The 26,317-nt window shown below is 39.0% G+C and overlaps 1 protein-coding gene across 1 annotated transcript in view; it reads right to left on the bottom strand.

Moving 5' to 3' along the window:
- The window catches only part of THSD7B (thrombospondin type 1 domain containing 7B), a 735,307-nt gene that overhangs the window by 388,587 nt on the left and 320,403 nt on the right, over positions 1 to 26,317 (bottom strand). Inside the window, exons 7-9 of the mRNA XM_025430666.3 lie at positions 10,355 to 10,546; positions 8,399 to 8,633; positions 2 to 117 (exon numbers count right to left, since the gene is read on the bottom strand). Coding sequence (XP_025286451.1) covers positions 2 to 117; positions 8,399 to 8,633; positions 10,355 to 10,546 — 543 coding nt within the window. The remainder of the gene's footprint in view (position 1; positions 118 to 8,398; positions 8,634 to 10,354; positions 10,547 to 26,317) is intronic.

Below are 26,317 nucleotides of genomic sequence, written 5' to 3'. Positions count from 1 at the left end.
CCTGGTTGGCACGACCTTGGGCAGGGCGTCCACTCACTGAAAGCTGTCACAATACAGTCTTTTTTGCAGGGAAGAAGACAAGGACGTACGGTTTCGGGCCGAGTCGAATCTGGACACCTGTCAATGTGAAGAGACAATATCAATGCCTCCTGGAAGAAGTAAGTGGTTTAGCAGAGAACTGTAGGATTTCAGAACAGAAAACATTGAGGCCCTGTTGTTCGTTTTAAGATGAGGAAGAGAGAGCCCAAGGGCTCCCAGCCAGGGACAGAGCCAAAGGCAACTTCAGCTCTCTTGACCTAGAGACCAAAATACTTTTCAGTAGGCCGGGAAAAGAGCAATTCCTGAAACTAATGAAAGGGAATGTCTTCATAAGAAAGTGTCACCATCAGCATCAATTCAAATGACATTTATTTTTTTAGAATGAACATATCCGATATATTTTTTGAAAAGCATTATATTCAGGGTAATATATCAAATCAGTGATAGTCTACAAAAGGAATAGAAAAATACAAGGCAATACATGGACATATTGGGAAACATAAATCATTGAAAACCACTTACATATACTTTACGTCTTGGATAATGAACAGAATTTTAGAATACTTAAACAATTGGACGGTATCTCTTTAGAACATGTGGATTGATGAGCTGGAGTAAGGAAAATATGACAGATGGCAAATGTCAAATATACTAACTAGCATTAACAAGAGAAACACTCAGTTCTGTTTTTTTTTTTTTTTTTTCTGATAATGAATGCTCACACTTGGGAGGAAAATACTACAGTCAATTGATTCAGAATCACTTGGAAGAACTAAAGTCTCAGAAAATGGCAATCAAGCTTTTGTTTGTTTTCTTGCCTACTTACTTGTTTTATGAACACAGAGGGCTAAAACTACATTGATTATCTTCTAAAACAGTGATATGCCAAAAAGAAAAACAGGAAAGCATTCAGCAACATATATTTGCATTTTAAATTCTGTTCCCAGGGAGTTCTTCATAAAGCACATAAATGCAGTGTGGGTAAAACTTCACAGCACGAGCTCTGGTAATAAGTAGGCAGGGCTGCATAAGGGCTTTGGCTACCTTCTTCCATTTATTCCTAATGACAAAAGTAAGAGGCATTATAACCTTCATTTTCACATGATAAACTAAGGCACTGAAATAATCAGTAATGGACCAAAAGCCACATGGAGACAGACCATTTGATATAAATTATGATAGAAAAAAAAATACCAGTGTAGCAAATTCAGACAATCAGCAGATCTTCTGGAAGGAGAGAATAGAAAATAGAGGAGATAAAATTAATGAAGATATGATGAATTTAAAAACAACACAGAGCTGATGAAAGGATGCCAGTTCAGAGGAAAAGTCCACCAATGGTTTACAAAATGACCAACATGCAAACACAGAGGTTGTCCAGTTTTCAAACACCAAGAAAAAGTAAGACAATAATGGATGTAGAAGAAGAAGAAGAAAAATTGGTCATCCAAGAATCTGGCTGACATCAGATCTCATCAGTTTAGATAGTTATCAAAATGAAAACATTTTCCTGGTTTCAAAACTTTAAAAACAATATGTAAGCCAAACATGGAAGACTGAACTTGACCGTGGAACAGAATGTACAGGACACCACTCGTGCCACCATCAGGTGAAGACAGAATGGACAAAGCAGGAGTGGGGAGGAGGAGAGGGAGACACAGTGAAGGCTTGGATGTCCTTATCTGACAAAGCAGGTGAGCTAAATATAAATGATCTAAATATAAATGAAAAAAGAATAAAGTTCTAAAAAGATTAATCAAAAGTACTAATGTAACCTACCAACAGAAAACCAACAATCTGGGAATCGAGACAGGAATTAGTGTAAGTGAGCTAAGGTTCATTGCTTTTACAAGAGGGAATCAAGGGATGGGCATTTTATTATTTTCTTAACTTTTTTTAAAGATTTTATTTATTTATTTATTTATTTGAGAGAGAGAGACAGAGCATGATGGGGGCAGGGAGAGCAGAGGTAGAGGGCGAAGCAGACTCCCTGCTGAGCGGGACAAGGACACCAGCTTCTATACCAGGACCATGGGATCATGACCTGAGCTGAAGGCAGACACTTAACTGATTGAGCCACCCAGGCACCCTGCAATGGGTATTTTAGATTGATAAGTGAAGAGATGTATGAAAGTTGTGTGAAAAATGTATCATTTAGAGTTAAGAGGTAAACAGAAAGGGAGGAGGAAGAAGAATATACACTTGTGCTTGCTGATATTGACATAAAGATACAATGGACAGAAATAAACCAACATAGTGGCCGCCAGTGGCAGGACAGGAGGCAGAGAGGGTGGGTGGGAGCGGGGCTGTGAGCATCAGGCTTCTCTTTGTTATGTATTATGTATCTCCTTGCATGTTGTTATGATTTGTGAACCATGTGAAGTTTTGCCCAGTAAACACACACACACACACACACACACACAGAGAGAGAGAGAGAGAGAGAGAGAGAGAACACAGAATAACTGTTAAAGAGTGGCTGTGGTTGTGTTTGAGATGTAGGATACTAAATGCAGCAGGAGATAGATGGGACCTATCGGTTGCCATCATTAATCTCTCTGTATTATTTTACTTCTTTTATGGAGTATATAAAAGTTGGATAAAAATAAGGTGAAATGGAGGCACCTGGGTGGCTCAGTCAATTAAGGGTCTGCTTTCAGCTCAGGTCATTATCCCGGGGTCCTGGGATCAAGCCCTGCATCAGGCTCCCTGATTAGCAGGGAGTCTGCTTCTCCCTCTCCCTCTGCCACTCCCCACTGCTTGGGCTCTGTCTCTCAAGTAAATAAATACAATTGAAAAAAATAAGTTGAAATGGGAAGTGCATGTACTCACAGAAAAAGAATGCTCAATAAATTAACTCTTGGTGACATTAATATTAATCATACTTAATATACACAGAAACGCTATCAAAGAGATCAATGAAACAATGGAAAGAAAGAAGAGTGTCTTTGTGAGAATCTAGTGTTACTTAAGCTATTCGGGTAAGGAAAATTTATGTCATACTTTACTAGAGATAGCAAAAAAACGCTAAAATCATTCCCAAGTCCTTTATTCCTACTCTGAGAGCTACTAAAATTAAATTGAGCTGCTGTTTATGGTAACTTGTCTCCAACAGGGCCTGGTGTATGGCTGGAAATGAAAGTGTGACTTGAGCAATACCAGCTTCCTGTGTGCTCAGTGGGGCAGCAGGGTCCCTGCACCAACCAGCCACTTCACATTCACTGGACCTTTGGCAAAATAGCTTAGAAGCATTTATGGCACTGGCTTTAGGCTTTCTGGAGAGGAAGGCTGATCCTGTAGGGATTTTGCTCACTTCAATTAGGAGTAGATGTTAATCTCTCTTAGGGAAAGGATATTGTCTACTTGATTTACCCTTAATTAGCATCACTCACACTAAATACTTCCTGGGCATAATGTCAGCTTCTCATAATACAGCCCCTTTCTCTCTGTGTGTTCTTCCCTTAAGTCCATAAGAGAGAAACTGTATCATCTCCTCCCTTGCAAAGATCAAGCTCAGGTTATATTGTTTTTATAGAGGCCACTAACCAAGGGCTTTCCTGGAATGTGATTTCTGGTCTGATAGGAGCCAAATATTCTCTTGTCAGTGAGAACTGTTTTTTTGGTTCATTTCTTTTGCCAGTAAGTTTGACCCTTTCTCTAGGGGTTCAATTTCTCTTCCCTTCTATTTACATGATGTCTACTCCTTCAAGAATCATCACATTTCTTACTTTCATAAGTTTCTTCTTTGTCTTCAAAAATACTCTCTTTGCCCATTAGCAATAAACATGCCTTCCGTTTCTAAAAACTCTAAGGTTTATTTTCTGTATTGTTGCATTGACATTGACCAAAAAAGGTTTTTCAACAACTTTCATGCTGTTTTCTTGTGTGTGTAGGTCTGTGTGCCTGTGTATGCATGCACAATACATAGACTAATTTTTAATGATGGATTCCATCTTATATCTTCAAAGTGCCATATTTTAAGCTCAGTGTAAATATATAATAACAGTAAGTGAATGATTGAATAGTATTCAATGTTATTGGAGCCCGAAGACAAAAAAAAAAAAAAAAAAGAAAAAAAAAATCCCTGGGGATATTAGGCTAATTTATCCAGCCATTTCCAAAATAAAATTAAAGCCTTAACACCAGGAAACATATGAATTCACTTTTTAGTTAGTAAACAAAGTATGGTCCCTTGGCTTTTGTCATAATTTATACCTAATTTCACATAACACTCTGATCCAAGATAGCCAGTGCTCTCAATAAAAGGATGAATGTATTTCATTTTGGCACGTACATTTCCCTGGACCAGCACTGGAATGTTCCATAACTATTATCTCATTGTCGCCCCACAGCCTTTAGCTCCTTATAAACACTGTGCTGAAATGCATCAAACTGAGCTACAGAGACCTGCCATTTTCCAGTTGTGCCTCCATAATCAAGATGCAGAGACAATGCTCCATTTCTTTGATCAGTACCCTGACCCAGAACCAACATACGTCTCACTCAGCTAGGCGGGGCAAACCTGCCAACTTTGTCAACATTAAACGTTTAAACGGAGCCCTGTTTTATTGTATCTCACACAATGCCAGGTGTTTTCACATTAAAGGCAGAAAGTGCCTTATCAGGACTTTTGGAAGGCTTTGAATTGTGTGTTTTTAATCTTTTTTTTTTTTTTAATTCTTTGTACACTGCAACTGAAAAAAACAAAAAAAAAACAAAAAACAATGAATAGTGAAACAAGACCAAACAAAACCCCAGAACTATCCCAATAAACTCTCACTTCTGTTCCCCTTGTGCCCTGGCTGGTTCTCATTTTCTGATATGATCAGTTCTATTACTCAAACAATGGTAACATTCTAACCTATACAATTGCATAGAAACCAAACACCAACCCAGGGAAGCAAGAACTTGCAAGGAACTCTGCCTCCCAGTGCAGTGGGCTTGGAGATAAAGTACATTATATCAGCCCATCCATTCCGTGGAGACATGCTTCTTTCTCTGTACCCTGAAGGCCCCTCCTTCTTTAGGATGTTCCCTCCTCCTTTTCTGTTTCCACTCCTACCCTGAGGACTTCACAAATGGCAGGGAATCTTTCTCCACTGCCATAGCTTTCACATAAAAAAGAACCAAAAAAATATGTTTTTTTGAAAGGGCAGAGCAAAGGATATTTTCTACTGCTAATAGTTTCATTATCTCACTATGTGCTTCATGGACACTAGGTATTAACTTCTTAGTTCAATTAATCTCCTTAACCTATAAATTTTTAATTAATTTTCCTAAAGTCAATTCAGGCGCCTCATATTTAGCAGAGTTGTTTGACTACATACAGTAAGAATTCAGTCTCCAGCCTCATTAGCAGTGTAAAAAGTAATTAGCAATACCTGTGTGTGTGTGCGTGTGTGTTAAGACATCTGTGCAATTCATTTTTCTGTGACGGTAAACCGAGCAAAACTGGATGGTATTCACAATAACAACATTTATGTGCTTGGGCTTTTACAAAGAAAACAACAACAATAAAAAAACAAACAAAAAAAAAAACACCTGTCATTTGAAGTAATTATAAGAATAGAAAACAGGCTTCTTGAACATAACGGTCCAAATAGGCCTTTATGTTACAATTTATTTGGTATCACTCTCAATTCTAATATCCCTTTGCTAAGAAATAAACAAACCATACTCATATCAAGTGGATTTTTCTTGTCCCGATTAAGAGCTGAAAAGTTTTGTGTCAGGGAGAAGATCAGACATCAGGCATACAAAAATTTCACATCATGATAAGGAGTAATAGTTTGCTGCATTTTATGGAGAGTTTACTACTATACCTAAGCCATATTTAATTTTATTTGTATATTCAAGCTAATATTTCATGCATCTTTTTTAAGCAGCTGAAAATTTACATCATAAAATGAACATTATCAAAGCTGCAATCCTTTCCAAGATAAAAGGAGTTCTCATGTCTACATAATATCTTCATAAGCCTTCTAGGATTTTCATAACCAAGTGAAATAGATTTTCACCTGAGCCAGGTGATATGTAAAACATATTGTCCATGTCTGGCTATAACTACCATTGATTCAATCAGTCCATGTAGTGCTACGGACACTGGGCAAGTTGCAAAACACAACTGACGTAATTTGGTATTCCACATTTGGTATGTCCACATTGTGCACAGCACAAGCAATGTAGAGTCAGGTCTAATGCAGAAATAACATTTATGAATTAATAAGAGTAGCAGGTAATACATGTGATCTAGTCATTACTCTTTATGGCAGTCCCCTTTGCCAAAATGTATGATGGCAAATAAAGTAATTTTTCTTGAACAAAGGATAGACATCAGCTTTTCTCAGTACTCTGCAATTCATATCCAATCCTGGTTGAACCCTATAGGCTTCCTACACATAAATCTAGTTCATTCATGAAGTCCTTTTTTTTTTTTTTTTTTTTTAAGATTTTATTTATTTGACACAGAGAGAGAGAAAGTGAGAGAAAGAGAACACAAGCAGGGGGAAGGGCAGAGGGAAAGGAGAAACAGGCTTCCCACTGAGCAGGGAGTCTGAGATGGAGCTCAATTCCAGAACCCTGGGATCATGATCTGAGCTGAAGGCAGATGCTTAACCAACTGCACCACTCAGGTGCCCCTCATTCATGAATTCCGAGGTCATTTATGGTACACTATATGCCAGACATTGTGCTTAAGTCTGCGGTTGCAACAATTAAGAACATCCAACTCCAGCCCTCTAGAAAGCCACCCTTGGAGGAGAGAGAGATGAGGTCTCCTGGACTGTGCTTCACTTCAAGTCATATCATCTTCACTTGCATCAGCAGAACCATCTGCACATCGGACCCTCCAACATGTGTATCTGGTCAGTCTGCGCTACTTTGCCATCCGCCGTTCACTTCTCTTAACTAGCTCCTATGCCTTTCCTTACACAGCTTTTGTAGTTTCCACACCAGCGTGGATAAGGCCCAGAGCCTAGTATCAAGGTGCCCCAAGGTGAAATCAATCAGCTGTTGGAGTTGCCCAGGACAGCAACACAAATTGGATTAAATTAGGTGGAAGAGCAAATGTTGCCAGGAAGGGTAGGAGCATACTTAGCTGGACAGGACCAGGGCCTGATGCTGCCAAGGATATGTTCTGCTTTAGTTTGTTTCTTTCTGAGCATCACTTTCACTGTCCTTGCCTGCTTTTTTCTTCCAGGACCATGTCTGGGGCAACTGTCAATTCATATACTTAGAGCCTCATGAATAGAAAGAAGAGAGGGTTTCATTTTCCCAACTGGGAAATTCCTGGGGCAGAGCTCTAAGTTGCCTTGTTTGTGATACTAGACAAAACACCCTGAGCATGTGCATCCTGGTGATGTATCACTGCTGTGGGGGGAGGGGGGGCGGTAGGGGGAGGGAGGCGGTGAGGGGAGGTTTCTACCTTAAGGAGGAGACTAGTTGAAACACATCCACTAGGAAATCAGCACAGACAGGACAGTTACCCAGTCACTGTATACTTCCTAGGTCCCTTACATCTTCTTTTCCATGAGGCTTCCCACAAGGACAGAGGAAAAGCCGTGTCTCCTCAATTGGTCGAGAGATAAAACTCCCACAGCTGAGTTTCCGCTTGATTACTCCTTTTCCCCTATCACTTGCAACTGACTCTGACCCTTTTTGATCTCTATAACCTAGTTCCCATGTCCAAATTATCCTACTGATTTTTTTGTTTTGTTTTGTAATTTATATCTTCAGGGACGCCTGGGTGGCTCAGAGGTTGGGCGTGATCCCGGAGTTCCGGGATCGAGTCCCACATCAGGCTCCTTGCATGGAGCCTGCTTCTCCCTCTGCCTATGTCTCTGCCTCTCTCCGTGTGTCTCTCACGAATAAATAAATACAATCTTTAAAAGGAATTATATCTTAATGTGCAGAGTCTAACATGTATGAGATTGCAACCTAGTTACAGGCATGAACAGGCATAAAAGATCAATGGAACCTAACAAAAATATACCACAACCCCATACTTTCAAAGTGGAGGACGTACCTTCACATTGTCCTAGTCCTTACAGGATCTAAAAAAAGCCAAAAATACTGAGACAAGGTTGATAAAATGTTTGATTACTTAAACAGATTCAGTATTTGTGGGCCACGATTACTTTCCATGAACTAATGCGTGTATTGTAACTTTATTAATGATCCATATTATAACGGTTTCTACCTTTGTTTCTGAGAGAGATTTTCTAGTCTTTAAGACTCAAAACAAACAACATTCTTTCCCTCTAGCATACACTGAAGCATATTCGTTGCTTGATAAATGTTTTTGGCTAAAAATACTCAACTATGCAATAATCATATGCATTTTTCAATAAATTATCGGTGATACCTTTTTGTCATCACTTGTCCCACATGACTCTTGACACAGAAGACCCTCCGCGTCTGAATGCCCACACCACAGGTAGCCTCTCCATTCCAGCCAATGGTTGCATTAAGGGCAGTTACCAATGTGTCTTCAGAACAGGGGCCCCAAGGCAATGTCTCCCAGTAGAGCTGCATACAGGAATGGTCATTGCATGAACGATACTCTTGGAGGGCCTGACTAGGAGGACATGGTTTTCCACCTGCGAAAATCAAAATTAAAAAAAAAAAAAAAAGACATAGTTGTTTCTGTTTATTACCATGTTTCTGTCATTTTGTCGTTCTTAATTTTGTTATTTTTGCTGTTTTAATGGTCCAAAAAGATGGTGTTTTTGACACAGGATTCCAAAAGCCTGAGCCTCTGTACCTTTCTGCCCACTCTGGGGCCATGGTCCTTTTGTCCTGAGTAACAATCTAAGGACAATATGTTTCACTTTTCCCTCTTAATAGGCAGCAGTACATATTGATTAAACCAAAACTAAAATCAACAACAACAATAAAACCAGATTCTATTTCCCACCTTCAGATCATGTATCTCTGCGATAAACTCCAAATAAATCTGCTTTTATTTTAGTAACATGATGACTACATAAATTAGCCAGTTACATGTAGTAGCCCATGACCTTGAAGTGATATTAGGTCAAACATATGCATTTATACTCACATTACCTATATATGGCACCTTTTTCCTAAAACAGCATTATTTTTCTCAGAGAATCATTTTAAGACAGCCATCCTCCATCAACCAATACATTCTACTGCAATTTGAGAAGTCCAGAAGTATTTCTTAAAGTTTGGCAGAAGAGAGCCCAGCCTTAAACTCTGAAATAATATCTGACAATGTGTTATCCACTGGCAGGGAAACCAGACAGATGTGCATCCTTACACTCTTGGGTGAGTCAGACAATCAAATTTCATTACTGTCTTTTCTTTCATATTTTTATATCCATGTAAAACTGGCATTTATCTAAAGTATTGATTTTCCCCCCACTCTTCCACCCTATGATGTTTTATTCAGTGGGCCAAATGCTCAAAAAGATTTGTGACCTTGGTTTTGTTATTCTTGTTATTTTTTCCCATTAAATTCTACTGACTTTTTTCTCCTTCCAGAAATATAAAAGACAAGAGTGGGAAGCAACTGCACTTTAAGAATATGAAAATCTTCATTCATCTTGACCCTGGCCCCATTTTTCAGGATCACAGAACAGAATCTTGTTTCAAAAGGAGCTCCTCACAGCCAGGGGCCACACCACCCTGCTGTTCTAACTGAGCCATAGGCAGAGGAAGCCAAGGGAGAGCCTGAAAGAAAGGACATGCGCGTTTGGGGACAGAGACCATCACTATAAATGATAGAAACAGCTGCTCCTCCAATTTGTTCTGATGTCACCCGTTTACATTTCCATAGCACATTTTAGCTCCTTCAAAGCCATTTTCAGAGCCTTCATCTTCTTCCCTCTCACAACATGCCAGCATGACAGAACAGGAAATCAGGCCGATGTTAGTGGCAGTTCCTGGTTAAGAGCCATGTCTCTTGATTTCTAATTTGGAGCTGTTTTTACCAGATATGTTTCAATTATATTCCCAAATGTATGAGCTACCTGAAGCTGGATATGTGTCAACCAAACTCTGTTTTGTTTTTTTCCCCTCAAGAAAGTATAATGAAAAATAACATCCATCTGACTGCCATGGCCTGTACATGGGGTTGGGCTAAGGCAATTCCTGTAGATATGGGATCCATTCTAGATAAACTAGAGGATTTTAGACAAAAGGCATACATGGAGATGAAACTTAATTCTTATTCAGGCAATAGAGCTATCATCCATATGTGGCTACATCCGCAATACGACTTTTTCAACTGCCTGCTAGAAAAAAAAAAAAAAATTTAGCAATAGACTCCACTATTGAACCCTTTACTATTACTCACCTTCTCCAGCCAATGCCAGGATAGTCCTTGACCTGGTCTGTTTCCCATCCGAGTTTTTGTTTGAACAAGACTGGGAACAGGATGACCACTCTGTCCATTCACTCAGCACACAATCCATTCGGCAGGGAATTTCACAAGCCATCCTTTCAGGAGGAGGGGATGCTGGGCAGAGACTCCCTGATACATCTTCTCCTGTAATCAACCAGATCGAGACAGATACTGATTAATGCACAATTGAGGACAGTCCAAGGAACATTTAGGTTCGTTGCTTCCTCTATTACTTCAGTTTAGCGGAGAAGACTTCACCTGGTGTCTAAACCAATAAAGTGTGAAAAATGATGGTTTCTTCCGCAATTCATAATATTTATGTCAAGCAAACCTGCCAGGAGATCATTTGGCATTTAGAAAGGTAGATACCACAGCAAAACTCTCATTTGTCAACCTTCCCAGGGACAAAGTGGGCTTTTTCCAGGAACAATTTAGCCATGGATGGCTAGAGATAGACATGATTGACGTGCTATTGACAACGATGTATAATAAGTATATGTTTTCCACAAGACAGAGGCCAGAGTAGTCTGTTGGCCTGAAAACCTCAATTTATGTTGAACATTCTATTTGATGCTATAAGGAATTAGATCATTCTAATTACCTATTGGATGCTTTTACCTCCATAAACATAACTTTAAACAAGTTTATCACATGATGATACTTTTGTTCTATTTGTACATAGTGGTAAATAATCCCAAATCACAATGGAAAGGGACTTGTGGTTAAAATTATATAATGTGGACACATAGGTTGAAAGCCCATCTGAAATTTTCCCTAAAATATTTATTATTCCCCCTCTGAATGATCCGATGAACTACTCAAACCAAAATAATTATATATATAAAATAATGGGGGGTAGTTTTGTTTTACAATGGACAGATGTTAAGACTAAGGGGATCATTTCTAAGTTACTTTTCTCTATCTCTAACTACAATAATTTTAAAAAATCCTCTTTTAGGTTATTTACTCACTATTCTTAGAATTCTAATGTTACTCTTTACAGATAATAGTCCAACTCTCACCATGTGCCCTGCTCACTGTCTCCTCATAAAAACAGACATGTAGAATAATGATTTCACTTATAGTTTGAAGTAACAACACATAATGTGGAATGGCATCTATAGGAAAGGCGGTTTTGTCTGTGTGACTTTAAGCCCATGGAATTCTCCTGTCATAATATGCTTGACACAAAAAATAACTACAAAGGGGACTAGTGTTTATGCGGTATCTCCTTTGTGCCAGGCACCATCCTCGTAAGAAGCGCTTAGAGACAGATTTAATCCATTTTGTTTTATAGATGAGGAGTCAGCGTTTCTGGAAGGGAAAACTTGCTCAGGGCACACAGGCCTGAGTTGGGAATGAAATTAAAACTTTCTGACTCCAAAACTTCTGCTTTTCCCATTAACCACACTGTGTCTAATTCCAAGGAGATGGATATTCCTTTGCTGAGGAAGTAAATAAAACCAGCCGACAGTGAGCAAGACTGCCTGGAGGAGAAGACAGTACACTGTTAATATCTGCATTCATATTTGCAAATGAGGCCAGACTCATTGCCCCTGAGGTACAAATAAAACTTTTCAAGCATATTATGAGAAGTAATAGAGATTCTAGCAGATAATCAAGCTGAAAGACCAGTTCCAATCATTCTCTTTTCAGTCTTAATCTATTTTCAGGTTGAGTCCACACTATATGTTACACACATAAACACACGCACACAGATATTCTCTGTCTCTCTCACACACACACACACCCCGATACAGCCGAAGGGTAGTCTTTCCAAGTCTGGAAGCAAGGAGACCAAACAAATGCCCAATCTGCATCTAATCAAAAGTTAATTTCCACATTTGTGAATACTATTAACACAATTCTTATACAAAACACTCTAAAGCAGTGTTTTGCAAATGACATTTCTGAGGAATAACAGGGATTAGTAGCTCTTACAAAAAAGTGGGAGAAAGCTGTGAGTACTGAGTTAAAGTAGTAAAACTGGTTTCCTACTGAAGAAATACTCAGTGTTGAAAATACCAATGTATAATGTGAATTTCCCTGGGTGGAAATGGTGGGTAGTGTTTTTCAGCCTTATTTGACCAATGACAATTCTTTTTTGAGGAGAATGTCTCCTGTAAGTGGTATTTTCATGAATGTTTTTAGAAAACCCTGCCTTCAAGAGTGATAAAACAATCGAGATCTATTTGTTGAGCAAGTACTATACCCAAGATGTATGATGGGGCAAAAATTGGTGAAACTATTTACCTCCTCCAAGTTCACGATTCATAAGAGATAAGATACAAACATATACAAAAGAAACTTAGTCCAAAAGTAAATGCCAAGTTGCAAAGGTGTGTCTCAGACAGAAAATTCTGTAGTAGCTCAGGGAATAGAGGGTCCTCCGGAGACTAGCATGATAGTAGAAGGCTTTCAACACAGAAAAAATAGAAAGGTAAAAACTTGGTGGCAATGAAAGAGGGTACTTCAGGCAATGAAAGTATTAATAAAAGTATGGTGGTAGGAAAATACATGTATTTAAGAGATAATAGGGAAGGTGCATGAGAAGAGAAAACCCACATTGGAAGAGTGATGTGACATAAAGTTCTGAATGACTTAGATGGACACACAAGTTCTGTCATCTTTCTGCCTTCCTTAAAATCCCATTGCTCAAGTTTGCCATGACCCAAATTTAATATCCTTCCCAGCCACCATTCGGCACCCTCAGTATTCATGTCAGGAGCTCAAATGCTTTTTAAAACCTAAGCTTTCGTATAAACTGATATACCTATTTCCTCAGAGCAGTTAAATGTCAATTCCCACCAACATTTTGATAGCTTGTCTATACAGGTTAATTCAGACATGTGAGCAAACAGATGAGATTTTCTTTAGGGAAACCAAACCACTAGTCATAAGCAGGGTCTGTAATTTGTGAGTGAGCTGCACAATGGGATCCTAGTCACAGAGTATCCTAGCTGTCAAGTGTCTAAAGGTGAATCCTAAAAAAATTAAATAAAATAATAAAAAAAAAAATAAAGGAAGATGCTAGCACCATATATCCTCCTGAATACATCACTTAACTTATTTGAACCTCAATTATTTGTAATAAAGAAATAATAAGACATTTCAGGGATATTCTAAGGATTATAAATCATTTATGTGACCTACATAGCAAGGCATCTAGCACATGGAGGACTCTTAATATATACAAAGCTTTAAAAAAAAGTTTGCAAAGATATATGCAACAAAAACCTAATGGTCTTCTTTATCTGAAAAATCTAGAGATTTATGTCACAGCCATGGAAAACACTTGCTTTGCCACTCATATATGTGTACAAATAACAACCAACAGCTTCACAGGCGGGTTCACATAAACTATAAAAACTATTTATAATTATCCAGATCATTTTATTTATATGACTGGTGAATCTAAACCATTAAGAGCCAAAAATAAAGCACTTGAGCCTGAATAACCTCATCTGCCCATCTACATCAGTATAATTATCTTCCCATTGTACAGAGAGAATCCATCTCAAAAGAAGAGTGTTTATACTTTCCTGTTTTCATTTTCTCAGATGGATCAATGAGACCAACTGAAATCTCAGGCAAGCATGGAAAATAAAGTGGCACATGGGACAGAAACGTAGCCATTAAAAGTGATTTTCACAAGCTCTGATAATCTAATGTCATAATAAAATAGAATATATTTAAGAGGGAAATTGAATTCATCTTTCAAGAAGACTGTGAAATTGCTTCCAGCCCTCATCAGCCTCCCTAGGATCAATAATGACAAACTCCACATTCTCTCCTCATAGAGTAGACTTATTTAAACCAATTGTGACTTAGAACATGGAATATGATGCTGCTTCAATGTGGCCACTCAGTATTTTTTTTTAATAATTTAACAAGGTGAAATTCACATTATATTAAATTAACCATTTTAGAGTAAACACTTCAGTAACATTTAGTAAACCACAATGTTGTGTAACCACCACCTCTACCTAGTTTCAAAACGTTTTCATCACTCTGAAATAAAACCCTTTACCCACTAAGCATATTCTCCACATTACCCTCTCACCTCAGACTCTGGTAGGCACCAAGCTATGTTCTGTCTCTACAGATTTATCTATTTTGAGTATTTCATATCAATGGAATCATATAATTTCTGACCTTTTGTGTCTGGCTTTTTTCACTTACCATAACACTTTGCAGGTCCACCCATGTTGTACCACATACACTACTTTATTCCTTTTATGACGGAATAATATTGCATTGTATGCATATACCACAATTCATTCATCCATTCTTTTGGCTACTGTGAATAGTGCTGCTATGCACATGTTTATATATGTACATGTCTGAGTACTTGTTTTCAATTATTTTCAGTATATGTTTAACAGCAAAATTTCAGGGTCATATTCATCATTCAGTTTTGTTTGTGATTCTGGGGACTGTGGCATAGATGGCCAGATGACTAGGTCTTGGCCATAGCTCACACTACTGTCCTCCTGTCTACCCATTCCCAGCTAAAAGCAAAAGTACTTAGATGAAAGAAAGATTCCTGACATTTGAATTCAGTCACAATTCCCTGAAAATGTTTCTTTTTCCAGTTCAAATACTACTTAAAGTATAAAGAGCTCATGTAGACTCTATGGCTACTGGTCAAGCCACCATGTAAATTTAATGCTAATAAGCTATCAGAATTTGGGCTTCCTGCAGCAAACTGGTATTTAAACTATACCTATGCCATGTGCTACATCCTATAACATTGTTTTATGACCTCTAAGGAATTAGAATTTAATATTGTGAAGTACCATCTATCTTTAGTATTTTTAAAGATTTATTTATTTATTTTAGAGAGAGAAGGAGAGAGAGCAAGTGTAGGGGGAAGGGGCAGAGGAAGAGGGAGAATCTCAAGTAGATTCCTCACTGAGTGCAGAGCCCAACAAGGGGCTTGACCTCACAACCCTGAGATCATGATCTGAGCTGAAATCAAGAGTTGGACACTCAGTGGACTGAGGCACACAGGAGCTCCTATCTATCTTTTATAACAATAGAACAAACAACTACTATTCTTAGTTTTCTGACCTATAATATGTATAGAGAAGAGAAAGGATTATAAACAAAATGAAGGAAGAAAAGAGAAACCCAGCTATTCACAAATCTACAGTATAATTGGAGAGTAGACCAACATTTTGTCAGTATGCAAACTTCAAACCATCTTGCTCTCTCTCAAATAATGCACTCTGGGTACTTTATTGATATTTTCTCTTGTATGCTATTATACTATCTATGGAAAATAATGAAACAGTTATTGAAAATACTCTACATGTCATAAAATTTTATGTCCTATTTAAATCTCAGAAAAGAATGCCGATAAATGTTGATTAAATGCTTGCCAACAGCTGAGTAAGATGTCAACCGATAGTACATAGCAGATTTACTGGAACTGACATGTGCTTAATTTCATTTTTAAATTTAAATGTTACCTTCTTAAAGGTACGCAGCCCCTGGCCACTTCTGGACTGAGACCCTAATCAGCTAAGGAAATGTTTATATTTCAAGCCAATACAAAATAAAACAAAAGCTAAGGGCTAAGCAGAATCTGTGTGCAACAATGCAGTGCCAGCAATACAATGACTGTTTCTGCTTACTCATCTCACAATTCGAAATGTATTTGTCTACCTACTTGACACATATAGAGAGATGAAGAAACCCGATGTTAGAGATTGTCAAGGTCCTAAAAACAAAAATAACTGTGATGAAATAACATCAGCATCTTATATTTGAGAAAGCATAGAGCATATCATACTCTGTGCTAACCACATTAATGTAGTGGCTTACTGAATATGAAGCATAACATCATCTGTTAGGTACCATTGGTACACCTGAGACACAGGAAGGTTAAAAACAAACGCTGCTCAAAGCCATATAGCTGGGAAGTGCCTGAACTGGGCCTAGAAAATACATCTACTAGACATTACCACTATATTCTTATCTATGATAGTGTCCTGCTTCCTGGCTCCTATTGCACATCTGCACTCCGCATGACATTGCTTTTAGCTGTAGCCAAAGCATAAAGAAGGGATTCCACACAATCCATTGTCAGCTAATCAGCAAATGTGATATTAGGATAAGCCCAAAGGGGTGAGCATTGGTCATCTGGGAATTGCATCTTGGGGTGGGGATGAATATTGCAAAAATGGAAAAGATAAGTGGATGAAAAAAAGCTCAGAATGGAAAGATGGTATAATAAGAGAGAGAACACAAGACCAAACAGGAAGAGGAAAGTAAGAGAGTAGGGTCCTCAGCTCAACGCCCCACAAATCACCTGGATAACTTTCAAACCATCCTGAGCACCTAGGAACTCCACCTGAGATGTAAAGAGAGCACAGCTGGAACGCTCCAGAGAAGGGTTTGCGCTTCTAACAAGGTAGGAAGGTGGAGAAAAAATAAACAATCCAGTGGGGGAGGCCCCCAGGGAGCCGGGCTGAGGGGGGCGGGGAGAGCCTGGGGACAGGCAGGCCCAGCCCCCGGGAAGCGGGAACTTTCCACCCCGCCCTCCTCTCCCCGGAGGGAAAGGCCTCCAGGGCGTCAGCAGGGGGTCGAGCAGGCCAGCAGGAGGGCGGGGGACCCCCAGGTCCCGGGGTCACGAGCAGAGGAGGGAGCCAGGGGAGAGCGCACCCCCACCGCGGCCCATCTCGGGGCAGGGCTGGAGCGCACCCTGGGGCCTCGGGGGAAGCCGGGGTCGGACGGGAGCCCCCGGAGGGGCGAAGGCGGGGGCCACGGGCCTGGGGGGGAACGGCGCCCAGCGAGCCCGGCACCTGGCAGGGGCGGGGCATCCCCCAGGGGCGCGCACCTGAGACAGCACCGCAGGCCCACTTTAGTGGTCTTTTGTTTTACTTTGTTCTGAACTTCTTTTTCATTTTCTGGTCTCTGACCTTGTCAGAATCATCTAGGGTGGAATTTACTTAGGACGGGGTTGATATTCTTGACTCAGCCAGCTCATACAGCCACTCTACACTGAGCAAAATGACTAGAAGGAAGAATTCACCATAAAAGAAAGAATCAGAAACAGTACTCTCTGCCACAGAGATACAGAATATGGATTTCAATTCAATGTCAGAAAGCCAATTCAGAAGAAAAGTTATAAAGCTACTGGTGGCTCTGGAAAAAGCATAAAGGACTCTAGAGACTTCATGACTGCAGAATTTAGATTTAATCAGGCTGAAATTAAAAACAAATTCAATGAGATGCAATCCAAACTGGATGTCCTAAGTGGTAGGGTTAATGAGGTGGAAGATTGAGTAACATAGAAGACAACTTGATGGCAAGGAAGGAAGCGGAGGGAAAAAAAAAGAAAAGCAATTAAGAGACCATGAGGAGGGGTGCCTGGTGGCTCAGTGGTGGAGCGTCTGCCTTTGGCTTGCGTCGTGATCCCGGTCATGGAATTGTGTCCCTCATTGGGCTCCTCATGTGGAATCTGCTTTTCCCTCTCCGAGTGTCTCTGCCTAACTTTCTGTGTTTTTCGTGAATAAATAACTAAAATCTTAAAAAAAAGAAAGACCATGAGGAAAAGTTTAGAGGAAGAGAGGGCCACAAAGTATATTTGAACAAATCGTAGCTGAGAACTTCCGAATTTGGGGAGGGAAACAGGCATTCAGATACAGGAGATAGAGAGGCTCACCCCCCAAATCAATAAAAAACATTCAACACCTTGACATTTAATAGTAAAACTTGCAAATTCCAAGGATAAAGAGAAACTCAAAGCAGTGAGAGACAAGAGATCCCTAACTTATATGGGGAGAAATATCAGATTAACAGCAGACCTCTCCACAGAGACCTGGCAGGCCAGAAAGGGCTGGCAGGATATATTCAAGGCACTAAATGAGAAGAACATGCAGCCAAGAATACTTTATGCAGCAAGGCTCTCATTCAGAATAGAAGGAGAGATAAAGAGCTTCCAAGACAGGCATAAATTGAAAGAATATGTGACCATCAAACTAGCACTGCAAGAAATATTAAGGGAGACCCTGTAAAAGAAGAGGAAGTCCAAAGAAACAATCCAGAAAAACAGGGACTGAATAGGTATTATGATGACACTAAATTCATATCTTTCAATAGTAATTCTGAACGTGAATGGGCTAAATGATCCCACCAAAAGACGAAGGGTTTCAGACTGGATAAAAAAGCAAGACCCATCTATTTGCTGTCTCCAAGAGACTCATTTGAGACCTAAGGACACCTCCAGCCTGAAAATGATATGTTAGACAACCATTTACCATTCAAATGGTCCTCAAAAGAAAGCTGGGGTAGCAATCCTCATATCAGATAAATTAAAGTTTATCCCAAAGACTGCAGTAAGAGATGAAAAGGGACACTATATCATACTTAAAGGGTCTATCCAACAAAAAGACCTGCAAATCATGAATTTTTATGCCCCTAATGTGGGAGCTGCCAAGTATATCAATCAATAATCAAAAAGTAAAGAGATACTTAGATGATAATACACTAATAGAAGGAGACTTCACATGGCACTTTCTGCAAATAACAGATATTCTAAGAACACCAAAGAAACAATGACCTTAAATGATACAATAGACCAGACGGATTTCACAGATATACACAGAACTTTCTATCTGAACACAACTGAATACACATTCTTCTCAAGTTCATATGGTACTTTCTCCAGAATAGACCCCATATGGGGCACAAATCAGGTCTCAACCAATACCAAAAGATTAGGATTGTCCCCTGCATATTTTCAGACCACAACGTTTTGATACTAGAACTGAATCACAAGAAGAAATTTGGAAGATACTCAAACACGTGGAGGTTAAAGAACATCCTACTAAAAGATCAAAGGGTCAACCAGGAAATTAGATAAGAATTAAAGAGATTCATTGAAACTAATGAAAAGGAAGATACAACCATTCAAAATCATTGGGATACAGCAAAAGCAGTCCTAAGAGGGAAATACATCGCAATATAATCCTCCCTCTAAAAATTGGAAAAAACTCAAATACACAATCTTACCTTGCACCTAAAGGAATTGGAGAAAGAACAGCAAGTAAAACCTACACCAGGCAGAAGAAGGGAGATAATAAAGATTCGAGCAGAACTCCATGAAATCGAGACCAGAAGAACTGTAGAACAGGTCAACAAAACCAGGAGTTGGTTCTTTGAAATAATTAATAAGATAGATAAACCATTAAAAAGAAAAAAAAAGACTCAAATTAATAAAATCAAGAATGGAAGATAAGAGATCATGACCAATACCAAGGAACTACAAAGGATTTTTAAAACGTATTATGAGCAGCTATGTGCCAACAAATTAGGCAATCTAGAAGAAATGATGCATTTCTGGAAAACCGCAGATTACCAAAACTGGAGCAGGAAGAAAGAGAAAACCTTAAGAGGCCAATAACCAGTGAGGAAATTGAAGCAGTCATCAAAAACTTCCCAAGATACAAAGTCCAGGGCCAGGTGGCTTCCCAGGGGAATTCTATCAAACGTTTAAAGATGGGCAGCCTGGGTGGCTCAGTGGTTTAGCGCTGCCTTCAGGCCAGGGAGTGGTCCTGGAGACCCAGGCTCGAGTGCCACGTCAGGCTCCCTGCACAGAGCCCACTTCTCCCTCAGCCTGTGCCTCTGCCTCTCTGCCTCTCTGTGTCTCTCATGAATAAATAAATAAATAATCTTAAAAAAAAAAACGCTTAAAGAAGAAACAACACCTATTCTAGTAAAGCTGTTCTGAAGGATATCAAGGGACCTAATACTCTCAAACTCATTTTATGAGGTCAGCATCACCTTGATCCCAAAACCAGATAAAGACCCCACCAAAAAGGAGAATTATAGACCAATATCCTTGATAACCACAGATGCAAAACTTCTCAACAAGATACTAGCCAATAGGATCTAACAGTACATTAAGATTATTCACCATGACCAAGTGGGATTTATCCCCAGGATGCAATGTTGGTTCAACACTCATAAAACAATCAACGTGATAGATAATATCAACAAGACAAAAAAACAAGAACCATATGATCCTGTCAGTAGATGCAGAGAAGGCATTTGACAAAATACAGCATCCATTCCTGATCAAAACTCTTCAGAGTGTAGGGATAGAGGGAACATTCCTCAGCATCTTAAAAGCCATTTACTAAAAACCCACAGCATATATCATTCTCAGTGGGAAAAACTGAGAGTTTTTCCTCTAGGATCAGGAACATGACAGGGATGTCCACTCTCACCACTGTTATTCAACATAGTACTAGAAGTCCTACCCTCAGTGATCAGGCAAAAAAAAAAAAAAAGAAGAAGAAAGAAAAGAAGAAAAAAGAAAAGAAAAGAAGAAAAGAAATGAAAAGAAAAGAAAGAAAAATAAATAAAAGGCATTGAAATTGGCAAAGAAGAAGTCAAACTCTCCCCCTTCACAAATGACATGATACTGTACATAGAGAACCCAAAAGACTCTACCCCAAGATTGCTAGAACTCATACAGCAATTCAGCAGTGTGGCAGGATGCAAAATCAGTGCCCAGAAATCAGTGGCATTTCTATACACTAACAATGAGACTGTAGAAAGAGAAATTTAGGAATCAGTCCCATCTACAATTGCATCTAAAACCATAAGATACCTAGGAATAAACCTAACCAAAATGGGTAAAGGATCTATACCCTAAAAACTACAAACCCTTCTGAAAGAAACTGTGGAAGACACAAAGAGATGGAAAAATATTCCATGCTCATGGATTGGAAGAATTAATATTGTGGAAATGTCTATGCTACCCCAGACAATTTACACGTTCAATGCAATCCCTATCAAAATACCATGGACTTTCTTCAGAGTTGGAACAAATCATCTTAAGATTAGTGTGGAATCAGAAAAGACCTCGAATAGCCAGGGGAATATTGAAAAAGAAAATCAGAACTGGGGCATCACAATGTCAGATTTCAGGTTGTACTACAAAGCTGTGATCATCAAGACAGTGTGGTACTGGCACAAAAACAGACACATAGATCAATGGAACAGAATAAAGAACCCAGAAATGGGCCCTCAACTCTATGGTCAACTAATATTCAACAAAGCAGGAAAGAGTATCCACTGAAAAGAGGACAGGATCTTCAATAAATGGTGCTGGGAAAATTGGACAGCCACATGCAGAAGAATGAAACTAGACCATTCTCTTACACCATACACAAAGATAAACTCAAAATGTATGAAAGATGTAAATGTGAGAGAAGAATCATCGAAATCCTAGAGGAGAATACAGGCAATACTCTTTAGAACTTGGCCACAGCAACTTTTTGCAAGATACATCTATGAAGGCAAGGGAAACAAAGTCAAAAATTAACTACTGGGACTAGTCAATATAAAAAGCTTCTGCAGAGCAAAAGAAACAGTCCACAAAACTAAAAGACAACCTACAGAATGGGAGAAGATATTTGCAAATGACATATCAGATTAAGGGCTAGTATCCAAGATCTGTGAAGAACTTATGAAAGTCAACATCCAAGAATCAAACAATCCAATCATGAAATGGGCGGAAGGCATGAACAGACATTTCACCAAAGAAGACATACACATGGCCAGCAAGCGCATGAGAAAATGCTCCACATCATTTGCCATCAGGGAAATACAAATCAAAAATACAATGAGATACCACCTCACACCAGTGAGAATGGCGAAAATTAACAAGTCAGGAAACACAAATGTTGGAGAGGATGTGGACTTGCACTGTTGGTGGGAATGTGAACTGGTGCAGCCACTCTGGAAAACTGTGTGAAGGTTCTAAAAGAGTTAAAAATAGAGCTACCCTACGACCCAGCAATTGCACTACTGGGTATTCACCCCAGAGATACATATGCAGTGGAATGCCGGGACACCTGCACCCCAATGTTTCTAGCAGCAATGTCCACAATAGCCAAACTGTGGAAGGAGCCTTGGTGTCCATCAAAAGATGAATGGATAAAGAAGCTGTGGTCTATGTATACAGTGGAATGTTACTCAGCCATTAGAAAGGATGAATACCCACCATTTGCTTCGATGTGGATGGAACTGGAGGGTATGATGCTGAGTGAAGTAAGTCAATCAAAGAAGGACAATCATCATATGGTTTCACTTATATGGGGAATATAAGAAATAGTGAAAGGGATTATAAGGGAAAGAGGGAAACTGAGTGGGAAAAATTTGAGAGGGAGACAGACCATGTGAGACTCCTAACTCTGGTAAACAAACAAAGGGTAGTGAAAGGGGAGGTGGGCGGGGGGATGGTGTAACTGGATGATGGGCAGTGAGGAGGTCACTTGATGGGATGATGAGCACTGAGTATTATACTGGGTATAATTATAATTATACTGGGTATTTCCATATGTTGGAAATCGAACTTTGATTAAAAAAAAAGGAAGAGGAAAGTAGGAACATTCAGCAAAAACAGAGCAATGTATGTTTAGATAAATGAGACAAACACAAGCAAAAACAAAATATATAATAATGATGTAAGTACACTCATAAAGTAAAAAAAAAACTCTAATAGCTAATAAAAGAGAAAAAAGAGAACATAAGAGTAAAGGCTAAGATAAATGGCAGGACTCAAAGAGCTGCTAAAAGAAAATACTTTAGGTAAGAAATAATATCGGCTGAAAACAAGAAAATAATACTTCCAAGATAAATATGTTTATAGAAGCCAGAAGTTTGCTGAAATTTCATCCACATGGCAGGTGAGCTCTTTGTTCAGAAGCCTAACTGAGCCCTTAAATCAAGTTACCCAACATAAAATAATATCAACATAGCACTTACACTGTGCCCAGAACAATCTTACATTTTACATGTATTTGTTAACTCATTAAATCTTCAAAGCATTAAAAATAGTAAACACATGTACCATATGTAATAGATGCCATTCACTAAGTGAATTATATATATATATATATATATCAGCTCATTTAAAAAAAAAACATTTTATTTATTTATTCATAGAGACACAGAGAGAGAGAGAGAGAGAGAGAGAAGGAGAGAGAGAGACAGGCAGAGGGAGAAGCAGGCTCCACACAGGGAGCCCGACGTGGGTCTCGATCCTGGGTCTCCAGGATCACACCCGGGGCTGCAGGCGGCGCCAAACCACTGTGCCACTGGGGCTGCCCTATCGCTCATTTTAATGTCACAACAATACTATGAGGTAAGAACTATCATTATGCTCATCATAGAGACAACCGTATTGAGTCTTGGAGAAGTAAGACAACCTGCCCAGGGACAAACAAGTAAAATGGTAGAGCTTGAATTTGGACCCAGGCAACCTACCTCTAAAATCCATTTCTTAAACATGATGCTTTATTGACACTCATTATCTTCTACTCATTGTCAGGACTAATTTATGTACGTGGCTACACAAAAGCTGATCCAGTAGGAGTGAGTCAAGCATAGAGGATTACAATACCTTTAGGTCATGAGTACTGTACTAAGTGTTACTCAGGGTAAGAGAGAATGGAAAAGATCAGAACCTTGCTCAAATAAAAAACAAATTAAAATCTGACAAAATGTCTTAGCACTGAAACGTCACATTTCCTTGGGTCTAGTCACATTTTCCAGGAGAAAGTAACCGGTACTGTTTTTGACATCTACCAAAATTGGACCTTAGAAAATAACATCAATTTGCTCACATGCCCCGATTTCTGGTTGGTAGTTGAAGACAGAAAGGAGTCAGGAAGGGATAGGGAAACATAAATACATCCATTTAAAGCTCCTACTGCCATATTCCCATTGACTTGGTCTCTGTATTTCGGTACCTAGTTTTTAAAGATGCAGCTTCTATTTTCTAGAGTCTCTGACATAGCTTCTGATTTTCTAGTCCACATACATCATACTCACCTGGACCTGACTTCAAGCTAGTTCCAGTTTCCTGGGACAGTCAACACTTCCACATCCCACACTGGGGCACACAGGGATTTTGAGATGCCCCCATGTCCTAAATAGGCCCAGAGAGACCAGGTTGGGAGGGTGGTTAGTAACTAGCTCTGGTGTCCATTCTGTGCCTAAACACAGTATACCGCTGTCTCACTGTTGCAGCCCCTTTCCTATATGTGGGTGCAGGGAACCCTGTGTGTAAAGTCTCTTCCCAAAGTGTCAAGCAAGGAAACAGTCCATCTGCTTTTGCTTTACCTTTAGCCTAACTGAAACAGCCATAGTTTTCATTTTCACAGCCCAATATTTCATTTGCAAAAGAAGGGAGGGGCCGGGACGCTCATCTGTATACTTTCCCTTGCTGTCCTCACTGGGCTCCTCCTTTCTGGCCCAGGCCAATGTAGAATTCTGGCTGATGCTAAAGCTGTATGGAGTCCTCTGGCCTCCCATCCTGATATCTACAGGGAGCTATTTGGAATTTATAAAACACTCTTTTCCCATATGCCTGGCTCTTGCATAGGAAAGCCTGGTTTTCAGGATTATTGTCTCGTGAAAAGAGCTTCAAATGCCATTTTAGGGTGCCAACTTGTACTATTTGTTTGCATTCAAGGTATAGTAATATTGATCTTTTGGACACAGTGGGTAGCTCAGAAATCAGGGTTTTTGTGTGGGGGTGGTGGTCTTGTCCACAATAGAAAAAAAAAAGCACAATCTCACAACACAATCTGCTTAACATCCATTTAGTATGGAAACTCTGTCATGAGAATTTTATAGAGATTCTCTATATCTTTTAAAATATGGATCTAGAATGTTAACAATGGAATATGTAATGTACGACATGGTTCTTCAAAAGGGAAAATCTTGAAGTAAACAGTGATTTATAAAGAACATTATATTAGACGAGGAGTTGTGACATTTGGATTTGAGTTCTGCCTTTAACACCTGACCAAAAATGTGGCCCTACAAAACTGTTAGTCTTTTTTTTTTTTTAGGCTTCAGATGCCTTGTATAAGTAGTAGGAGGGGCACTGCTATCATCCCTGATTATATTATTGGGTCTGGTGATAGATCAAAGAGGCTAATGCAAAATAATACTTTGGAAATTGCAAAGCACTATTTATATATAATGTGGTTTTATTATTGGTAAAAATGGGGATAAAGGACAGACTAAATAGAAAAATGATTTGGATCAAAGATACTATCTCTATTCTCCATCCTAATTTTGTCTTAGCTAAAAAAATAAAAGAGGAATTGAAATGAGTATAAAGGCAGAAATGATATTATTCATTATGTCTATCTATCTACCTATTTTTATATCTAGCTATTCAGTAAAGGATCTGGACCAGCTTGAATACATACATGGTATACCATTAGAGAGTACTTCAGATTATCTAGAAGTTTGCAAATATTTGAAAATCAATGTTTTTAAGTTAAACTGGGTAAGACAATAGAGTAAAATAATAATATAGTAGTAAAGAATGATCATTTCTTTCTGTAGAATTAACCTGCAGGAAATTAAATGTAAGGGGTGCAAATCTATAATTTATAATCTATAATCTATAATTTAAAAGCCTGTAAAAATGAAATATAACTTATTTAACTACCTTATTTTTTTAATATCATGTTTTATTTTTTTTAAGATTTTATTTATTTATTCATGAGAGATACAGAGAGGGAGAGAGAAGCAGAGACACAGGCAGAGGGAGAAGCAGGCTCCATGCAGGGAGCGCGATGTGGGACTTGATCCCGGGACTCCAGGATCATGCCCTGGGCCAAAGGCAGGCACTAAACTGCTGAGCCGCCCAGGGATCCCGTAGCTACCTTATTATAATTGCACAATTAAGATGTTTTCAATTTCTCTGTGACACATTACAATGTAAAGAATATTTCTGACCATAACATGGATTGCTTTCCTAAGACTAAATTTTGAGAAATGGAAAAACGAAGTCAAGGGACATGAACTTCATTACAGTACTCGCACACGAAAAATTGCCAATGTGTGTTTTTTTCATTATTTACTATTATCCAC

This window comes from Canis lupus, chromosome 19 (genome assembly GCF_003254725.2).
Source record: "Canis lupus dingo isolate Sandy chromosome 19, ASM325472v2, whole genome shotgun sequence".
Classification (NCBI taxonomy): domain Eukaryota; kingdom Metazoa; phylum Chordata; class Mammalia; order Carnivora; family Canidae; genus Canis; species Canis lupus.
Note: the sequence above shows the minus strand (reverse complement) of the source record. Positions and strands in the feature narration are given on the sequence as shown.